The sequence below is a fragment of the Cryptococcus depauperatus genome, chromosome 7 (assembly GCF_001720195.1).
Source record: "Cryptococcus depauperatus CBS 7841 chromosome 7, complete sequence".
Taxonomy (NCBI): Eukaryota; Fungi; Basidiomycota; class Tremellomycetes; order Tremellales; family Cryptococcaceae; genus Cryptococcus; species Cryptococcus depauperatus.
In genome coordinates this window covers 1,173,153-1,193,081 of record NC_089474.1, presented here as the reverse complement: position 1 = coordinate 1,193,081, position 19,929 = coordinate 1,173,153, and the positions used below count along the sequence as shown (strand labels likewise).

Genomic DNA, 19,929 nt, shown 5'->3' with positions numbered 1-19,929 from the left:
CGCTATTTTCCAACTTTCTATCTCTCATTTTGTTTCCGCATTTTCATCATGTCTTTTTCTAGATCACTCTTAAAAACTTCTCGACTCTGTCTTTCTGCCGGAATTATCCCTAGAGCTGGCGTTAGATTTGTTCCTCTTGTTCAGAGTAAGCTTTGCTAGGGTCTTGACTAATCTGCTCAGCGATTTGATATAATTGTGAATCTAATTTTGGGTATCTTTTGCAGCTTATGCAACTCCTTCTTCAACTCCGCCTTCTTCACAGAATCCGGCATTTACTCGTGCTCAAGACCTTTTAGAGTCGGGAACTCGCGCGTTAGAGGATGGAGACCTTGGACAAGCTCGGGAGCTGTATAAGCAGAGTATAGAGATGAAGGAGAGTAGCGAGGGGTGGCATAACCTGGCGGTAATGTTTATATTTGCAAGGACATGACAGGCAGATATTGACAATGTAAACAGAACTGCGAGTATCATCTCCGTTAGTGATAAATATTGGCTCTAGCAAATCGAGATATAAAACTTAAACTTGGCAGAGAACAAGTCAGCCGCTATTTCGGCTTGGGAAAGATCTATCGTTTTACAGCCGTCTCCTGATGCTCATACCAGTGAGCTGGGCTCTCTCTTACGGTACAAAGTGAAGACTGATGATAACGGATAGATTTGGCATCGGCCTACATCTTTGATAAACCTCCCAAACCTGCGCTGGCTATCAGACATCTGACGTAGGTTTTTATATCCACGATACTACCAGAATTGCAGCGTTTGATGGGAAAAAAACAGAGAAGCGCTCAAGTTGGCACCTGAAGATGCTGAAATTGCTTTCAATTTGGCCGCTATCCTTGAATCTAGTATGTTTCGTCTTGCGAAGTCTCAAGTATTGATCACTGTTCTTGATACAGCAGGCAACTTGGAACAGGCTCTTACACTCTATAGAAAGGCCGAAAGCGGCGGGATTGACAGAGCATCGCAAAACTTGCGCAACATCAGTGCTAAAATCATGGCACAAAAAGCCAAAGACATCGAGAATGAGAAGCAATAGACATGTTATATGACTCTTACAGGTGATTGAACCAAGACATAAGTCAGCATACGTAGAGCGACGAATGCATAGATACAACATGGAGTATATCAAACAAGATGATGGGCATGGCGTGAGATAGAAATGGCTACTGGCGGAAAACTTGTAGGTATTGCCAAAGGGTCGGTAAAATCTAACTCTGTCCAATGACTAGTAATCACTGTACTCGACCTTTTTTCATTTCTCGTCAAAGTGAACACTCTGATGGGTCACAAGTGATATCTGCTGCATGGCCATGACATCTAAAACAAGCGGCATTGTCTAAGCATTTTTGTACACGCCAGCACTCACATAAACACAGGATCCAGCGTACATATATACGAGGAGACCTGCTGCTGTTTCTCTAGTCAACACATCTTGTAAATATTCTTATAGTAGTAACAAATTCAATAGTCGTATAAACAAAATGAATTTATATTTCAAAGTAATCTAAAAGCGGTGACCGCCGTCGACTGACAATTGAACGAAATTTGATTGGTCCTGAATAAAGCGGCCACATCCGACTTCGGTCTATCTATAACGAATCACATTCAACGCATTACACATCGTCGTTCCTGAACGTCATTATAACAAAGGTATAAAGAGAGATGGCTTTTTGCTTGAAAAAGAAAGATTGAAACTTTACTTTTACATCTATTACCACAATACAATGACTTGCTCTGGAAATCCTGCCGATTGCAGTTTCTGCGGTGTATGGACCTCTTCATTGCAGCATACAGAGCTGACACGTATATAGAACTCCAACGTTGACTGCGCCAAGTCGGAAGTCCAAGGATGTACGACGAACCCTTCTGATTGTGGTATTTGCCAAGGGCGGGGATGTGTTGCTCTTCAATGTACTGGGTGAGCTGGAGGCGTCTTGTATTGGCAGGATGAGATTGCTGACATGGCTGTAGCAACACTGATACCTGTCCCGCCTGCAAAAACACTCACTCTTCTTGCCGAAAGATTCAAGCTACCGAGGGTGTTGAACGTGCTCGACCTCGTGTGTAGGCTCGACCTTGTCTCCTGCATGTATCTTTGCGATACCCGTCTAATCACCACATTACACCTTTGCATCATAGTCGTAAGAGGTGTACGAAGATATGTTTGGTTAAGCTTCGTACTGGTTGGGTTGGCGTTGAGTATGGGTAGCTTGAAGGCTCAGCATAACATTGGCCAGGAATGTATCCATTTGTAGTCTTTTCTGGAGAAACTACAGCTATAATATGGTAATAAGGCGCAATGGGTGGCGTGGATCGCGTACAGTCCGTTTGCATTGAGACGAGGTGCATTAATGTCTATAAGCCCTTAGCGATTCTTGCAGAATGTAATAAAAACTGAAAAGTAATAAAAGATAAAAACTTTTTATAATCCTCCATCTTATCAAAATCTTATCTCTTTGCCGGATCCTCCGATAATTTTCGGCCCGACGGCGATCAACGCGTTGCTTTTGATTATTATTCTTTTATTCTTTTTTCTCTTTACATTTCATTCTTAACCTTTTATTTTTGGGAAAAGAATGTATACAAGTTTATAATGTCATTTGGAAGAGCAAGACTACGTATAGGGTGCTGGTTATATGAGCGCACTGTGGTGGGCTGCAAAAATTCAAAGCTGGTAGTTGGGAGGAGAAGTCATGGATACCATGACTTTATACGTGGTCCGACAGACGGTGGTGTGTACTTGATCCCATTTATAGTGAGGGTAGAGCTTATATGAGAATAGGGACGTACAAGGTTCCGTTGAGCTCTCCCAAGGTTGTAGGGTCGTATTCTTCAAGGGGATATCGAGAGTAGGTCTTGTTCTAGAGCATGGGTATGAGAGTGGATAACTGATGCGGTTTGGCTTATAGATATCAGGAGGATGCGACATCTGTACACGCATTGCAACTCTCTCCATCTGAGCTTCAAATCTCTCTTCGAAATCTCAAAAAGCTGGTAGAATGGGATCCTAAGACTTGTGGCTCAGACTTTCTTGCAAGTCAGGTTGGGTATTTTGGGATATTTGACGGGTAACGTTGTCCTTTTCATTGCTAGTGTTATGCTGAATGAACAACTAGTCATGGTGGGAAAGACGTGTCAGAGTATCTGTCTGAGAGTCTGCATGACATGATTGAGAAAGTGAGGCCAGAAGAGATTGAAGAGGTGGTAAAGTGGACCAAAGAAAAGCATGGAGGTTACTTCAAACGATGGAAGGGTGGGAAATTACAGCGATGGACCCAATGGACAAGAGATCAAAAAGAGGAGGCAGAGAAAAAGACAACATTGACACTGGAAGAACGATTGACACTTGCCTTTCTTCGCGTGCGTCAAGTGGGAAACCTACATAAACTAATCAACCGATAGGCCGACAGAGAAGTGATTACAAAGATTAAAACATCAAAGCGAAGTGGATCAACAGCCAGTGTTGTCCTTCTTCATTCTCTTGATAGCCCGGCCCAACCCTATTGGGCCGCCAAAAAACTGGCCATTACTATCGCTCATTGCGGGTTAGCTTTTGTTCGCGACCCACTCAAAATCCGAAACCTGCTGATACTTTTATTCAGAGATACAAGAGTGTTGCTTTGTCAGCGCCCGACCGGTACCGTCCAACTACTTACCGAAAAACATCATGCCGAGTCTCGAGTGGAAGCCACTCGTCTCCGACGTATGGGTGCTGGTCTATTGGTTTCTGACTCTTACGGGGAATCTCGCTGGATGGGTGCTGTAGAGAACACTAGAGGCTTTGGCGATGGTGCGTTTAAAGCCAGCGGGGTAACTGCCGAGCCCGACGTGACGACGAGGGTGGTAGATGGAGAAGAGTGTTGTTACCTCGTTCTTGCGACCGATGGCATCACATCAATGATATCTGACCAAGAAATTGTCGACTTGGCACGGAGAAGTATAGACCCAACTAGAGCAGCCAAGACAATTGTCCATTTTGCAGAAGATTTAGGCGCAAGCGATAATTGCACCTGTATTGTCGTACCTTTAGCTGGGTGGGCCAAAGTTGGTGGAGAGGATAGAACCGCAGATAGAAGAGAGTATAGGAGAAAAAATGCGGAGGGAATGAACACCAGGATGCAGAGAATGTAGGCTGAATCTGAATCATTGGAGGCATGGAGGACAGACTGTATCATTGGTATTATAATCATCCATACAACTATACAAACATCTACATTAACAACCCACTCTTGTCCAGGTTATCCATCAATCCTCGCCAAAATAGTCAACTTTTTTAGGCCGTCCCCTTCGGCCTGTTCTCGGTACGCCTAGCAAAATACTCTCCATCTCCTTTTTATTGATGAGAATACCTTGTCCTTCGGATACCGGCTCTATTCCTAGCAATTCCATGACCCTCGGCCCCAACTCGACTGTGTCCATGTCAATCCACCTACTGCCACACCCAAACAAACTCACCAGATTGATGTGGCCCCATACCATCTAGATCAAACCCATCCAAGTCACTTGGATCTTCAATGACTTTTCTCTGACGGCCTTTTCTAAGCGGTGCTCTTGCTGTGAAGACGCCTGACTTTGGTATTGAAGATGAGCTCGCAGCTGATATTTGGACTGTTGGCGTTGGTGGATCTGGCCCTATGGGTGGTGGCGCCTCGTCAGATACGACAGGACCGGCTTGTGTCTGACTTGACTGCAGCCGCTCCTGCTGTGGTTGTTTACTGCTTTCCTTTTGACGGAGTGTAACTGGCGAGAATGTTAATCGTTTGGATGTTTTGTGCACAGGAAGGTGAGATGGATTTTGTGGGTCCTCAGGATCTTTACATAAACATTTCAGCATAACAAACATGAAAGCGATTGCGCTTACTGCGAATCAGAGAGCAGATAATTTCCTCGCCTATGATGGAGGCATAACTTCCTTGAAATATTTGGTTGTTAATCTTGAGAAAAGGCGTCGATGTATCTAAACCCTGTAGACAAGGTTAAATGATACCGTAGATGGCTAGAATGGCAAACCAACAACTATCTGATACTGGCTATCAGACCCGAGAGATTTCAAATCAAAAGTTGTTCCCAAATCCAACGTAACATGCTCCTGCCATTTAATGAGCTCTTAAAAGTTGACCTTTGTTATGGGTAAAGCGACAAACCTCTTCTTCGGATCCATATTCGTCATCATTGATATCCTGAAAAGTATCTACTTGTCTCCAACCCGGCCCCATGAGTGTCTGTCTAGCAGAGGTGGTCTGTTGCTTCTTCATTGCGCTCGATGGCAAAAGTAAAGTAAATGGTTGAAATGAAGATACAAATGAGAAATTATAATGGTAACATTTCGGACAACCTCCACCTTTGACCTTTTTACGTCACAGCTTTTTTCTTTTGTTCAAAAATCTACTTTCTCTTTCTACATTATTCAACTCTTCCTGAACAACGACAAATAACCAACTGACATTGAGAGCAATGGCAACAAAGAGTGTATCTGAGAGGCCTGTTGCATCTCTTCTAGCGGGTGCAACGGCTGGAGGTATTGAAGCCTTTGTTACTTTTCCCCTCGAGTCAATCAAGACGCAACTTCAATTCGGTGCTTTGGATGGGCTCAAGGTGGGTTTTACTGTTGTATTTGAAGACGATACATGTACCATGTAGACCAATCGGAGTAGTCACAGACGCCATACCAAGCGTTGAAGAGTACATTACAGCAACGAGGGTTAAGAGGTCTTTATGCGGGATGCTCAGCTGTAGTGATTGGGAATGCTGTTAAGGCTGGTGTGAGGTTCACAACTTATGACCAATTCAAGAATCTTTTGAAGGATGATGAGGTGAGTTTTGGAGTTATTGTCAAGTAGGCGCGAACGGGTAGGAATGCTAATGTCTGTAACCACACGAACATTAATAGGGTAAACTCACTGCACCAAGATCAATGCTTGCTGGGTTGGGAGCAGGAATGTCTGAAGCGATTATTGCAGTAACTCCTTCTGAAACTATCAAGTATGTCTATCTTGATCTGGTCGAATTGGGTCATTCTCAAGGGGACTGATAGCTTATAATCTAGGACAAAGATGATTGGAGACTCCAAGCTTGCCCAACCACGTTATAAAGGTCTCGTTCATGGTGTACAGACTATCATCAGGGAAGAGGGCTACCGAGGAGTATACCGTGGTGTTGGGCCTGTAGTAAGTCAACTTTAGGCTTTCGTAATTGTATTGACTGTTGTGGTGTGTTAGATACTGAAACAAGGAGCGAATTCGGCGGTTCGCTTCTCATCATATTCCACTCTCAAGCAATTTGCTCAAGGATCTATCATACCAGGGGAGGAACTTCCGGGCTGGATGACGTTTGGAATAGGAGCAACTGCCGGGGTTATTACTGTCTGTTCGTGCAATTCCTTGTACCCTTTGTGTAGAGCTCATGTGGAATAGATTCTACCATGCCACTTGAGTAAGCCTTGACCAGAATAAAAAATATAGGCACTGGTTAACATATAACGTATCAGTGTAATCAAAACTAGAATGCAGTCCATCTACGCCAAGAGCGAGTACCGAAGCTCTTTTCATTGTGTCATACGAATATTCCAGGAAGAAGGCATCTTTGGGTTTTGGAAGGGGACTGTGCCACGATTAGGACGTCTTGTCGTAAGTTGTTTACCTACAGAGACTGCAGTGCATGCGTTGATAGACTGGTAGATGAGTGGCGGTATTATATTCACGGTTTACGAGAAGACTTATCCATTAGTTGCTTCTTTTATCTAGATTCGATATTGACAAGTCTTTATCCATGTGATGTATAGCCCAAGCCATCCTGTTAGACACGGCCGATTCCCAATAGATATGTTGCAATTTTTGTCAATACTATGATAATCACGAAACGTCTATCCTGGGGGCAACATGGAAACGTCGACTTCTTCCTTCTCCCCTACCACGTCATCTTCGTCACCGTACTTGGGAATGGGAGTCCGTGGAAGGACCATGACACCTAATGCCGCATCAGCGCTACCCTTGTGCCACCGAAAGACCTACCTGATCGCGCAGCCTCAAGTACACCGAATGGTCTCATCAAACTTAAAAATGCATCCACTCTGCTGCTCTTGGCTGTGAGTTCCACAATGGCACTGCTCTCTGCTATGTCCACTACTCGCCCCCCGAACTGGTCTGCAAGCGTCTTGATAGCTGACAAATGGAGATTCTTTGCAATCAAAGCTTCTGAAGCAGTAATTTCAGATGTAGGGGAGATACGACTTGGATACAACGGGCTAGAAGAGAAAGAGGAGGATTCAAAGGAACGGGCAAGGGCAGTCTCACGCTGCAATTTGTCCGCATCTGCATTGGCAGGGACAAATCCTGGAGCCTCGGCTTGACTTTCGACAGCGGCTTCAAAGCCTACATCGGGTATAGGTCCTCCCAGCTGTGCCTCCGCAAATTCTGGACCCAAAATAGAAACCTTGGCCAGCAAAAGTTCTCGTTCGACGCATGATGTCTTGGTGTAGTCCAATACCGCCCAAACAGGAACGAGGTCTTCCAACTGGCGACGAACTTGTTCAACGACCCCATCTTGGCCCTTGAGGACTATGCACATTCTTGAAAGATCGCGAATCTCAGTCTGGCATACGACAAGAGAGTCTAAAACGTCAGCGTCTACAAACCTATGTCAACATACCAATGTTAAAGCCACGTCCGGCAAGAATACCTGATACTCTAGAGAGAACACCTGGTTCGTTCTGTACAAGACAGTTGAGCCGATGTCTCTTGAATGGCTCATTACTAGAGGGAGGGGTGTTGTAGAGGATGTTTGTGACAGCCTCCTCTGCACTTGGACTTCTTGGGTGCTGTGTAACGAGATGTGGCAGCCTTCGTCCCGTCTTGTGCAGCTTGTAGTCGAGAGCAGAGGTGCTATCATCGATTGGCTTAGGAGGAGCTGGCCCACGGTTAGAGATCCACCTCTTCCCAGCCACCTCGCTACACCTTGTGCCGTAAAGAACCCGCAAGGGGCTCACAAGCTTTCTCGACATCGCGACTTTTGTGGAAAGAGGAAGAAAAATAGAAATTCAAAACTTGATAATTATCTTTGGATTTTTTGAGCGACTCGATAAGACTCTAGGCGGCGACCGCCGAAAACAAAAAATGCCACACATGATAATTCCATTTTCTCCGTCTGTTTGGTTCAAACGTGGTCTTGTGTAACATAGTCAGAGGCGCCGCACAGACCTCTTTTCACTCCCTTTGTCCTGGTTTCCAAACTATCTATCATTTTGATTCTTACTTTCTTCTTGACAAACTCGATTTTACGTTCTTTTCACTTAACCACACTCTTTTTCCAGCCATAATGCTTGCCGCCTATCTTGTCGCCGGTCTTGCCGCTGCCAACGCTGCTCTTGCGGGAGTGTACATTACCAATCCTACAACGAGCACCAACGCTGTTGGAGGACAGGTCATTGAAGTGAAGTGGGGTGAGTAGCGGTGTCGGCGCCATTGTGAAGATGGTGGTTGCGTCAGCGGATGAGTCTGTCGCGCTGGCGGTGCTGACGGAACGATGACAGCCGACGATGGAAAGGATCCTTCTGTTGCCTCTATTGGCCAATGCTCAGTGGACATTTATACTGGTTCCATGAACAATCAGATCAAGCTGCAAAACCTCGCTGCCAGTGTCGACGTTTCCAAAGCCAGTTCTGTCAGCGCTACCATTAACCCTTCGGTCGGCCAGGATAGTATGTCCTTTGACTTGAGGGTGTCTTTTCCCCGTTTGTGGCACTCACGTTAATATCTATCAGACTCCCACTACTTTGTCCGCTTTACTGCTCTCAACCTTAAAGATGCCAAGAACCCGCAATACCCTTACGAAGCGTTTTCTGCCATGTTTTCAATCAAGAAAATGACTGGCAACTTTAACTCTACCGTCTTGGCTGCTATTGACGCTGGTTCGCCATCCGGGGCTACACCCTCTGCTTCCAACACTAGCGGCTCTGTAAGTATATCATTAGAGAGATGTGAAGGTTATTAATAGTTGATGTAGAAATCTGAAAATGGCTCGAAGACCTCTAATACTCATACTGCTTCTCCTTCGCCCAAAAAACCTTCCTCTGCTCTTATCCAGGCCGCCCCCGCCTCTTTGGCTCTCGCCTTCGTTTGCGTTGCCTCTTACCTCTTTATCTAAAAGATTATCTTGATTGTGTAAAGTGTTGAAGTTTTACCATCTTTAGGGCATATCTAAACTTACGAGGGACTATCTATGATATCTTGTTTTAGCAGTTCTTCTATATACTACCTTTTTCTTGCTCTATGGCCATTATATACTCTACTTTCTGAGGACTGGAATCCGCTATCAGGAATATTAGCTAGATATACCCGGCTTGACAATTTGTCGTGCGATGTCATGTTTGTTGAGTTCACTCTTGTATAAAATACATCATGATCAACGATTGTATCCTCGCTTTAATTGCTGTACGTCAATTAAGCATCCTAAGAGCACCAAAGGCAAAGTTGATTATAGTTCCAAGAAAGATTCCCATCTATATACCATCAGTCCAGACACAACGTTGGCTTTCAGCGTAAGATCAGCAACGTACCTGCATCCGCTTTCCAAAGACTTGAGTAGGCACAGTTAAACCGCTCATAGCAAAATTGGTTGCCATCCTTGAATTGACTTGGTTGGAGAGATTTTCGAGCAGCTGTACTTGTATCTGTACCTGTCTCTGTATTTCTGTGGCATGAGTGCTTCCACTGCCATTGCCAACTTGCGCCTCGTTCTCCTGCTCTCGTTCGTTTGCACCAGCTGCTCCTGTCGTCCTCGTTGTCCTCTTTTCAGCCATTCGAGCGAAATGTTCTCTTGCCTCTGCATCAGCATCGAAAAAATTAGGCAATGGTAGTTCACGAAAGAACAACCATGCCATTAGAGGGAATAAAAAGCCGACCAAGAGGCCGTGAAGTATTGAAGTATAGAGACCTTCATCTGAAGCTGCAAAATGCAAGCATGAGCAGAACTCAACACAAATTATGGAATACACACTTATAGCTGTCTCTGCAGTAAGATCGCCCTCTATCCACTGCTCTTCTAATGCCCGAGCATGTTCATCATCTGAGTTGATCCCATCAGTACAAGACAAGAAGAGCGGGGCAAGCTTACTTATATGGCCAGCCTCGACACCTTCCGGAACCTCTTCTCCTCTCGATTCGTAAAATTGTCGACGCATTTGGGCCACATCTTCCGGCGAAAGACCAGCGTCTAAGAGAGTATCGAAACCTCTCCTCACTGGTGCTGCCGGCTGACTCTAGTTAGCGCAACTATACAGATGTGGGTTCTCCTACTCACAGCATCGCTGGGCGCAGAGCTGTTTGCCTCTTCTTCATTACCGATGATACAATGTATCCACACCATCTCCTTTTCCTTTGCGTGTCCATTCTTTTCTTCCCCTAGTCCTCTAACTTCTCTCACAACGCTTTCCACTGCACCCTCTGTTCTTCTCTTGATTCTTTTTTCAAACGCTTCTACCCACGCAATGACTCTAACTCCATCTGCCAAAAGTCTTCCAGCATGAATCAACTTGATATTGCGTCCTGCGAGATCGGGGTGGTGTGCTTTGATCAAGCTTTTGAGCTGTAGGACGGAATTCGTGGGCATAAGAGTCAACAAAAGGTTGGTGTATGGCCGGTTTGAAAACATGATGGTGATATCGCGAGTCTGATCTCGTCCGTCAACCCCATCCTCTTTCTCTGCCTCATCCTGGTTCTTCTCATCAGGAGGTAGCGCGCGACCTTTTCCTTTATCCAGCTTGACCGTCCTCTCTCTTCCCTCGTCCTCTTCTCGCTCCAAACGACCGTTCCCTATGGATTGCGAATTTGATTCAAATGGTGAAGGAAACGTGGGAGATGGTATGTACCGCCTGGCGCCCAGTTTACTAGAGGTGGGTGTAGTATGCAATGGCAAAAGCGGTTGTGATTCTGTAGAATCAGTTGGCATTTTGCTGGAAACGCAATAATTAAGAAATGTTTAAATATAGAAAAGAATAAGAAGTGATTTAAATAAAACCGACAAACCTCCACCTTGCATCACCACCGTTATTTGAATCCCAGTTATCACGACCACCACTGGTTTACTCATCTCTACCCAATATAATCGCTCAACAAACGTACCAAGACCATAGCAAGGAGCAACCTAAGAAGACTCCTATAGCCAAATACGGAGACGGGGCTCATTACATGTCCCAGTCTTTATACCAACCTACGGCCAACTTACAACCTACAGCTTGTTCCCTTTTTAACCCCCATTATCCTATGCAAGAGATCTGGATATACGCCGTCCGGCCCTCGACTCTGCCAGCAGCCTTTACCAATAACAGTTCAAATGAGCCCTTCAAAATTGACTGACGAGTGACTTGCGTAGAATCCCTGTCAACATTCCTTCTCGGGTCACCGAAAGAGCGACATGGTCTTCCGAAACTGGTGTCCTGATCTATGTACGTTCATCTTTTTATTGATAGTGTTGTAGAGACTGGATAGAATCTGTATGAGTTTAGTTAAAGAAGGAAACAATAAATGTTGTAGAGATACAATGAAAAGATGAGTTGAAATTTGTTCCTATTAGTATAATAATGAACCTTTACAAAACTCAATTGTAAACTTCGTACTCTTGTGAAAGCTTGTGACTAAAATGCATTCTTTCAATCTCTTACAATCCAAATGACATCAAATCTCCCTCTATGTACAGATAACAGGAGAATCAAAAAAGAATAAAGTTGCGTGCAACGCAGATTGGGCAGTCTTTCCCAAGGTGAAAAGAGGTAATAATAAACAAGCATGAACGAATATGATCTGTTGCTACAAGTGCCCGCCAGTCAGATGAGCCCAAAGGCGAAAGGTAATCCAAAGAAGTGAAATGAGGCGAATAAATCTGTAGAAATTTATACACAGTAGAAAGGGCGAAGAGTTTCATGAGATATGCCCGGTAGAAAAGTGTCAGTAAATGGGAGGACAAGGTAAATAGATGAATAATGATGGTTGGGACTTGCGAGCGTATACACCATAGAATGTCACGCATTATGTTGAGATTATAAAAGGCTCGACTGATTATAGATATCGATGGTTAATGTTACAGTGGTAGATGCTCATGCTCTGTTGTGAGTAGTTGTGGCGCGATCAAGGGGGTTATAGCCTGTAGTGGCCGTGATACTGGGGACATTGAAGCCATGGGGACGATTGGAGCGGGATGTATTGTGAAGACGTGCTTTCTGCCATTCAGGAATCTCCCTTGTGACTATGAATGTGTCAATCAAAAGTTGTGCGCAACGGCGGCGGGCTTACCAGTAACACGCAATTCTTTACCTGTAAATTTAGCATTGACTGATTTGAGATTGGCATCTTCTCCTAGTTTGATATCCCATTGAGCATGATCTGCCATCTGTCAGAAGAGTCACCATGCAACACGGTCACTCACCGCCCTCATCCCACTGGTCTGCCACAATGTGCACAGTTCTATGACCTCTCGTAGCAATTGTGATATTATCAATGCTGACCAAGTTAGTAAACACAAACTATCAACAAGCCAAAAAAGCTCACGAGAAACCAGGGAGCCAAACCATAATGACATAAAGAGACGGCGTACTCTTGATGGCAATTCTCCCTTCTGCACCCTTGATCACTTCTATCCATTCATCTTCTTGCCCTTCAAAAAGTTCCAGGTCGAAATCATCCAAATTGATATCGGGTTTATTTTGACCTGATCCAAAAGAAAGAGCACGACTGGCACAGCTATTAGTCACAGCAGGGGGACAGGCCCATCTAGGAGCAGGAGGTGGTGTTGTGGGCTGATGACTGAATGATTTGCCAGATGAAGAAGATGTAACACTCGCAGAAGAAGAGGTGGTTGGAGCCAGACCAGATGAAGAAGAATTCCTTCTACGCTCATAAAAAGACGAGAGTGGATACCCGACAGGCGGGGCCTTCGGAGCAGAAATTTCGCATCCTGTAGCGGAAGGCGAATGTGCCCGCTGCCGCTCTTCTTGGTTTGAAGAAACGAGACCCTGAGATTGGTAATGGTGGGTAACATCCTCTGAAAAAGTAGAGTCTGAAGGCGGCATTGGCGCAGATGACCTAGACGTCAGAAATTTTATTTTCTGCTGAGATTTTGCCAGGGGTGGTACGTCGCTAAGTGAAGTGAAATTTGGGAATGAGGGATCGCGATGTGGTGCGTTGGGAGGAGTATCAAGACTGTTTTAGAGAACAAAACATCTCCGAGTCAGCAAGATTCATACACACAAGACGCTTCGAAACAGAGGAGTTGTAAAGTTTGACGTCATGAGTACGAAAATTTGCTTAGTAACCCCGCCTTGGTAGCACTGTGGATTCTATCCACAGAAAGGGCACAAAATACGAAATGCGGCCACCAAATGGTACAACAGCCTATACGACATGCCACAGACTTGGATCAAATCTGCGACACACGCAGAGTATAATGCCAGGCTGAGCATACCAACATAACCCACAAAAAACAAGTCCAAAAAACAAGTCCAAAAAACAAGTCCAAAGAACAGCCGCTACATACCTCGCATGTTTTTTCCGCCAGCTTCCTGTACGCTTCAAAGACGCATTACGCAAAACCGTCGCAGTGGGAGCGTCCATGGCACAGGTACCCCTCTCACCCATAGACATAGGGTCGTCATACACCTCTGTTTTTCGCATAACGCCTATGGAAAGCGGCCAAACGGGTGCGTTGATTTCTGCACGCGGAGTACTCTCTCCCTTTGAATGAGCCGTACTAGCTGTCGAACTTGAGGGAGAAGAGGTTGGACTGGCTAAATGGCATATCGGTGGAAGCTGTCCGTGCGTGGTCAATTCAGGTGTTGTCAGTCTGGGTCCCCATGAACCTGAGGACGAATGAGACGAGTCTGAGAGGGTCGTATTTGTGGAGGAGAATGAGTTTGCTCTGGGTGGCAACAGATGGAAGGCTGAGGATACTAGCTGTCGAGCGTCCTTTCTATCCTGATCTGAATCTGTGGCGTCTGGAGGCTTACTACTACTGGGCATGATTATAAGTTGGGATTTTGAGGTAGCGAGGCGTTGTGAGGGATGCTACTTGGGATACAGAAAGAAAAGCTTTATAGTGATAAAAGAAAAAGAACAAAGCTAGAATAGAAATAAAGAAAGAAAAAAAAAAAAAGTAAAAAGATTCAAACAAATCCAAGGCAACACCACTTTCCATCGTCGCCGGATAAGTAAGCCTTAAATGGCCCTCCATATAGCAAATTATGATGTCATTATACGTTTCCAGGGTTCCCCAAAGGATCATCAGGCACGGCGTCATTCTATCCGCCAAACAGCCAAATCTCTCCGAACTTAACTAGCTTTTGTAATCATTTTTCTTTTGTATTTATCTTTTGTAACTATTCTTTGTAATTCTTTTTTGTAATCGTCTTTTCTATTCTATTACAAAGCCTACATGCTCCTCTACACATCACTCACTATCCCTACGGTGGATCAACAGGGGTAACAATTCCCAACGACGCATGTGTTTGGATCTAGCAGCTATCCTGTCCATACGACTTGTCATTTCGACAAATTTCGCATGTGCCACCGAGTCAGCACCCCTACAACGACGGATTCAAGCAAAACAACAAGTGATATGGGAAAGGGCCTTCAAGTGGTTGAAAGAATCACCTGTGGTGGAAATGGATAAGATTGACTACCTCTCAATTAGTCCAAAGAGTGATCCGATATGGCTCCGAAGGGTATACATCCGAGGGGATTCAGTTTATGGTAATTTATTGACTGACCATGCAGTCTGCTACTGCCAGAGTTGTGGCTACTACATAAGCAAGGTAATAGATGTCTGTAGGGGTTGTTATATATACTACAACTTGTCGATATTTGTTCCAACACTCATACTATCAAATGGATGTTGTCCAAAAGCATTACCTAATTGCAATAGCAAGTCAAACCTTTTAGTAGGGTAAATCTAGAAAAATGGTGACATCATCCGATCTTAATAATATTCTTTCACATTTCAATTGACAATTTATAAACTACATTTCCATCTTGAAATGTCCACAATAAAGATAAGCCTTCTTATATCTCTGCGCCATCACAGCTCATCTTTCTTTACGTTCGTCTAAGATATTCCGGAGGCACCACGACTCTAGACTTTGATCCATCTACAACTACTCTTGACGATTTGAAGGCATTGATCTTTTCCTCTACCGGGATTGTGCCCAACGAGCAAGAGAGTGAGTCAGATTCTCTCTCGTATTCGTGAAACGCTAATGATGTCTAGTCAAACATGGCTACCCTCCAAAACCGTTATCAACTGTTTCTGGAGTTTTAGGATCTTTGATAGGTAAAGGTGAACAGCTCATCGTTAGCTCAATACCAGCCTCCGTTGTTTCGCTAGCGCCTGCCCCAGCGTCATTAACAAGACAACAAAATCAACCAGTTTCCGTTTCCGTGCCAGACAGTATACATCTTCCCGGTCAAGATGCAGGTTACCTCCAACTACGCATCGTTCCAGACGACAACTCTTGTTTGTTCAATGCGATTGGTGTGGTGTTTGAAGGCAGCATTGAAGCTGCCCCAAAATTAAGAGGAATTGTTGCTGAGGCCATCAAACGAGATCCTGATACGTATTCAGATGTCATGCTGGGGTAAGTGGCTTGGAGAGAGACAATCAGTAATAGCAATCACAGAGCGCCAAGAAACGAGTACATTGAAAAAATACAAAAACCAGATACTTGGGGAGGAGCTATCGAATTGTCCATTTTTGCCAAACAGCACGTCATTCCTGTCACGTTATTGTATGTCACTCGCTAACTCCATGGATCAGCTACAAGACAGAGATCGCTTCTTTTGATGTGGCTACCTGTCGATGTGACCGATTTGGGCAGGACGAGTATGACTCCATGTGTCTTCTTGTCTATTCCGGTATCCGTATGCCCCTTCCTTTGGTCACATATGTAGTAGGGTGACTAATGGCCCACAGATTATGATGCTATCACACTCTCTCCTGAGAAATCAGCCCCGCCTTCATTCCACACCACGATATTCTCGGCTTCCTCATTAGAAATTCTCGAAACAGCCGATAAACTTGTCGCCCAGTTGCAAGCTAGACATTATTATACAGATACCTCGAATTTTGATCTGAGATGTGGAGTCTGTGGAAAAGGGCTTAAAGGGGAGAAAGGAGCAAGGGAACATGCTATGCAAACAGGACGTAAGTAAACTTGCATCAATTTGAGTATTGACATTATTAGACGTGGAGTTTGGAGAATATTAATTGTTCAAACAATGTTGCGCATGGTATGAAATGGATCGTCTGCAACGTATTCGCATACATAGCATATGTGCCAAAAAAACCCATCTAGGTATATCCTATTCTATACCACACATTCTTTCTGTTCAAATAACAGCTTCAATATAACCAATTTAACGCCCACAGCCCCACTAAAATCAATCCTAATTTCACGCTGTTGTGCTTGCGTGTTAAGACACCCATATTTGAAACAATACTGAGTACTGTCCTATCTTTCCATGGCCTATCGAGAGGTGCGTAGCCTTCCACTGTCCGACCAGATAAGGAGGCTGCTGTAGCTGCCATCCACTGCATACATTGTTAATATGACTCGAAAGGGAACCGCTATAAGAAACTCACTGAAGGCTTACTCTCTCGACTTCCAATCTCTTCTTTAGTGGGCATCAAACCTCCAGATCTTCTTTCCTTCTCTTGATTCATCATCGGTACACTCTCTGGTACTCCAGCCTCTACTCCAACTTTGGAACCTTCCACAACAGCATGTAACGTCTCATTCATAGACAGTCTTGGTTCTGTGGTTGCAAGTGCTGGACTTGAGCTGGGGGCCGAGGCGGGTAGGGGAAGAGACATTTTCTTGCCTACAAGCCATTCTGTAATGTCGCCTGTGGCGCCAGAGACGCGGTAAGAGAGCCAAATAAAGCAGATAGTAGAAATAATTAAGTTGATGGGTCGCCATTTTGTACTCGGCACAACTAGTAGAACAGCTTTGGTATCACTAGCTAACCAGCCATGGAATTGAAGGATAAATGTTTCTAGAGAGCATTGTCCGATAAAGGAAAAAAGTTTGCTAGTTGATAGACGCAATGCTGGCGAAGCATTGCGGAGGAATACAAAACCAAGAATTGGAATGACACTGACTAGCGAGTGATACTGATTGTAAATAAATTTGTTTTCCAGGTGGAGTTCAAACCAAAAGTACCAAGTTATGGCCGCAACGCTACACACCATGGTCACATTGCGCAAAGATAAAAACCAGGGCTGGTCTTGAATCTTGTACTCTTTGAACTTGATAAACCCATAGGCGCAGAGCATACCTGCCCAAACGATGAACAGATCAAGCGTAACACGGAAAGTCCACTCCTTTGCAGACCACTGAATCTTGAAGATCACATTCAACACTTTGAAAAAGTTTTCCATCACCCATGGATAGTGCATGAATATCGCCATGCAACCGGCACAAATAAACAGTTTGGTAAGAAGGAACGTTGGGCGTTCGTTGTGCTTGTGGCCAACAGCCATGGTGACATAGATGATGATATACCACCACGAAACAAGTGGCGCAAAATAGTAGAAGGCGTAATTCGTGTTCATTGTGTATGGCAGTATGACCGAGAGAAGATTGAGTCGGACCAATACCATCGCAACTCGCTGAAAGCTGAAATCGGCCTTTTTGTAGTCTACATAGCGTGAGTTGTGCGCCTCAGAATGGAGCAAACATCCACATACAAAAGAAAAAGTGCCCATCTTTCACAAGGTTATCAGCAGTAATTTTGCCCATTATCAATTTACTTACATCCTGTCATGAAAAGGTAAGAAGCAACTAAAACCCTAATTGGGCTATAGATGCCACTGATTTTACTCGCGCCGAAGAAGTGATAAATCAAGATAGCGACTGCAACCAGTAAGCGTCATCCGAGACTGCTTACTAGTACCCTACTTTGCATCCATCCTTTCCATTCATTGGTAATGTCCCTTCCTAAAAATCCTAAGTCTCTTTCACCATTCTTTATGGTTACCACACCAGCAAGCAACGCCAAGAATATGATGACGCCAAAGACAGAAGGGTCAAAATTCTTTTGTTCCTTTTGAAATACATTAGTACGGTCAGCAAGGAAAAGGTATCCGAGTGACAGTCCAAATGTGGACAGCGCGGGAGCGATTTTGGCAGGAGGCAGATAAGTTTTGAGAGGAGAAGAAGATGCTACACTTTGTTAACAAGGTGGTGATGAGGTAATAGACACGACACGCACATATACGAGAGGCTGCAAAAGTTCCAATGGGTGCCCATAAAACAAGAATAGCGAGTACGAGACTCTGAACGGGTGTCACCCAGTTATAACGTCGACAGCAAGTTCCAATTGCCCCTTCCCTCATCACATCGTTGCACCTCCAACCCAATAACAACTCGGCCTGTTTATCTATGATTTTAGTTGAAAAATGGAGACCATCTTCGGTCTCTTCATCCACAAGCAGAGAATTGAATACGGAAGGGACGACAATAGGAGGAAGGTCAGGATAAGACAGGCGTGCGAAAATATCAGCGTTCATGGCTTCGACGTCATTGTGAAAGATCGTGGAAGCGCGAGAGGGAGAAAGTTTTGAGTGTACTGGATTGGGAACGGGCAGAAAGATAACGGAGTCCGCTATGGAGAAGTCCAAACCTGCCGCACGGCCAAAGGACGAGCGAGCTTCGATCTCTTGAGAAAACGCTACATCCCCCTTTTTCGGATTATTAGGTAAAAGACCAGGAAGGATAACTCCAACGCCGGTGAGCATATCATCCCATGGGTTAACTAATGCAGAGAGTGGCGACCCTTGGCGCTCCTTAAGAAGCTCAAAAGTGTTGTGTACCATGCTTCCCCAAGAAGCAAGACCACCAGAGGCCGGATTTTTCAGATACCACAGACCAGAGCCCATGACTAATAGAGATTTGGCTCTGGGTATATCGCTGGATAGAAGGTTCGTAAGCCTAGAAGAATTGAGATATGGATCCCTATAGGCGCGGCTTAAGCATATTGGGCAAGTGTAACAGGACATGCAAGACTTACCACCAAAACTCGAGTTCTAGAGATGGGCCACCTTGCGGATCTGGTACCAACAGCAATCTATCGGTATGTTTTTGGCTTTCAATCTCCCAAGCCGTAGTTGTTTTGCCAATTTTACGAGTTACAGCAAAATACAGCTGCCTTACATTAGAGTCACCAACGAAAAGCGCTGTGCGGTGGTAGACGTGAGGGTAGAGAGATGACTGAGGAGTGTTTGAGGTAGGAGATGCAAGACATCGCTGCCATGCTTGAGCGGACAGAGGCTTCTGAAAACAACCTGAATCGTAGGTAAGATGTTAGGTGTTATCAGCAAAGGTGTCTGACATACCCTCTGGTTGCCAATTTGTCCATGAGCCAGGATCTAACCATTGGCCAGTGTTCAATAAAGCCGAGCAATGGTATGGGTCAGAACGTTCTTCCAAAACGTTAGTAATTGCTTAACACAACATTCACCGTACACACCCAAAAATGTCCATCTCATAAAGTTGCCCAGTACTACCGCAGCCACTAGAGCTGCACAAGCATAAGTGTACCACTGTGGATTTACTTTTGAAGTTGCGACTCGTGGCTTCCCTCCCGGTCCTAGCTGACTGCCTGACATAGTCGAGGTAAGCAGCAAAATAGTTGCGCTGTTTATTTAAAGACGCCAGCCTCACTTCCATAAATTAATTGTAAATTTAATATTATGATAATTATTAAACGATACATGAACATGGCTTGATAAGATTACGTAACTATTCATGTCGCGAGATGAAGCACAACGCGAAGAGAGCGCGACTGGGTTCGGACATGACTGGAAATCTTTTTCTTTTTTTTTCCTTTCTTCAAAGTGACAACATTCATATTTTACAACTCAATTCAAAGCCGCATGGAGCCAATATAA

At 44.6% G+C, this 19,929-nt stretch overlaps 11 protein-coding genes across 11 annotated transcripts; 6 read left to right on the top strand and 5 right to left on the bottom strand.

The window, feature by feature from the left end:
* Window positions 1-48: 48 nt before the first annotated feature.
* L203_105793 (uncharacterized protein) lies at window positions 49-1,036 on the top strand (the record flags this gene model as incomplete). The annotated part of the gene is made up of 7 exons (XM_066215157.1): window positions 49-145; window positions 225-403; window positions 457-475; window positions 531-602; window positions 656-719; window positions 778-845; window positions 897-1,036. The coding sequence occupies 7 exons, from the start codon at window positions 49-51 to the stop codon at window positions 1,034-1,036; spliced, it is 639 nt and encodes a 212-aa protein (XP_066071254.1).
* A 688-nt stretch (window positions 1,037-1,724) lies between these two features.
* L203_105792 (uncharacterized protein) lies at window positions 1,725-2,068 on the top strand (the record flags this gene model as incomplete). Its single annotated transcript, XM_066215156.1, has 3 exons — window positions 1,725-1,766; window positions 1,812-1,918; window positions 1,972-2,068. 3 exons carry the CDS (start codon window positions 1,725-1,727, stop codon window positions 2,066-2,068), a joined length of 246 nt encoding a protein of 81 aa, XP_066071253.1.
* Window positions 2,069-2,593: 525 nt separating this feature from the next.
* On the top strand, window positions 2,594-4,131 carry L203_105791 (uncharacterized protein; the record flags this gene model as incomplete). Its single annotated transcript, XM_066215155.1, has 6 exons — window positions 2,594-2,732; window positions 2,783-2,849; window positions 2,910-3,068; window positions 3,117-3,360; window positions 3,403-3,545; window positions 3,603-4,131. 6 exons carry the CDS (start codon window positions 2,594-2,596, stop codon window positions 4,129-4,131), a joined length of 1,281 nt encoding a protein of 426 aa, XP_066071252.1.
* A 114-nt stretch (window positions 4,132-4,245) lies between these two features.
* On the bottom strand, window positions 4,246-5,255 carry L203_105790 (uncharacterized protein; the record flags this gene model as incomplete). The annotated part of the gene is made up of 5 exons (XM_066215154.1): window positions 4,246-4,409; window positions 4,456-4,812; window positions 4,862-4,964; window positions 5,015-5,089; window positions 5,145-5,255. 5 exons carry the CDS (start codon window positions 5,253-5,255, stop codon window positions 4,246-4,248), a joined length of 810 nt encoding a protein of 269 aa, XP_066071251.1.
* Window positions 5,256-5,454: 199 nt separating this feature from the next.
* Window positions 5,455-6,743, top strand: L203_105789 (uncharacterized protein; the record flags this gene model as incomplete). Its single annotated transcript, XM_066215153.1, has 8 exons — window positions 5,455-5,595; window positions 5,655-5,813; window positions 5,891-5,982; window positions 6,047-6,167; window positions 6,219-6,366; window positions 6,414-6,432; window positions 6,488-6,626; window positions 6,678-6,743. The coding sequence occupies 8 exons, from the start codon at window positions 5,455-5,457 to the stop codon at window positions 6,741-6,743; spliced, it is 885 nt and encodes a 294-aa protein (XP_066071250.1).
* Window positions 6,744-6,862: 119 nt separating this feature from the next.
* Window positions 6,863-7,999, bottom strand: L203_105788 (acetolactate synthase, small subunit; the record flags this gene model as incomplete). The annotated part of the gene is made up of 3 exons (XM_066215152.1): window positions 6,863-6,966; window positions 7,011-7,625; window positions 7,678-7,999. The coding sequence occupies 3 exons, from the start codon at window positions 7,997-7,999 to the stop codon at window positions 6,863-6,865; spliced, it is 1,041 nt and encodes a 346-aa protein (XP_066071249.1).
* A 314-nt stretch (window positions 8,000-8,313) lies between these two features.
* Window positions 8,314-9,141, top strand: L203_105787 (uncharacterized protein; the record flags this gene model as incomplete). Its single annotated transcript, XM_066215151.1, has 4 exons — window positions 8,314-8,437; window positions 8,528-8,695; window positions 8,759-8,952; window positions 9,001-9,141. 4 exons carry the CDS (start codon window positions 8,314-8,316, stop codon window positions 9,139-9,141), a joined length of 627 nt encoding a protein of 208 aa, XP_066071248.1.
* Window positions 9,142-9,433: 292 nt separating this feature from the next.
* Window positions 9,434-10,944, bottom strand: L203_105786 (uncharacterized protein; the record flags this gene model as incomplete). The annotated part of the gene is made up of 5 exons (XM_066215150.1): window positions 9,434-9,496; window positions 9,554-9,942; window positions 9,994-10,062; window positions 10,111-10,249; window positions 10,297-10,944. The coding sequence occupies 5 exons, from the start codon at window positions 10,942-10,944 to the stop codon at window positions 9,434-9,436; spliced, it is 1,308 nt and encodes a 435-aa protein (XP_066071247.1).
* A 1,144-nt stretch (window positions 10,945-12,088) lies between these two features.
* Window positions 12,089-14,006, bottom strand: L203_105785 (uncharacterized protein; the record flags this gene model as incomplete). Its single annotated transcript, XM_066215149.1, has 5 exons — window positions 12,089-12,237; window positions 12,285-12,374; window positions 12,418-12,491; window positions 12,540-13,190; window positions 13,525-14,006. 5 exons carry the CDS (start codon window positions 14,004-14,006, stop codon window positions 12,089-12,091), a joined length of 1,446 nt encoding a protein of 481 aa, XP_066071246.1.
* A 1,013-nt stretch (window positions 14,007-15,019) lies between these two features.
* L203_105784 (uncharacterized protein) lies at window positions 15,020-16,190 on the top strand (the record flags this gene model as incomplete). Its single annotated transcript, XM_066215148.1, has 6 exons — window positions 15,020-15,034; window positions 15,082-15,202; window positions 15,250-15,616; window positions 15,659-15,742; window positions 15,796-15,899; window positions 15,952-16,190. 6 exons carry the CDS (start codon window positions 15,020-15,022, stop codon window positions 16,188-16,190), a joined length of 930 nt encoding a protein of 309 aa, XP_066071245.1.
* Window positions 16,191-16,380: 190 nt separating this feature from the next.
* On the bottom strand, window positions 16,381-19,647 carry L203_105783 (uncharacterized protein; the record flags this gene model as incomplete). The annotated part of the gene is made up of 9 exons (XM_066215147.1): window positions 16,381-16,569; window positions 16,621-17,678; window positions 17,728-17,745; window positions 17,795-17,893; window positions 17,939-18,202; window positions 18,252-18,994; window positions 19,050-19,323; window positions 19,375-19,461; window positions 19,509-19,647. The coding sequence occupies 9 exons, from the start codon at window positions 19,645-19,647 to the stop codon at window positions 16,381-16,383; spliced, it is 2,871 nt and encodes a 956-aa protein (XP_066071244.1).
* Between the last annotated feature and the right edge of the window lie 282 nt (window positions 19,648-19,929).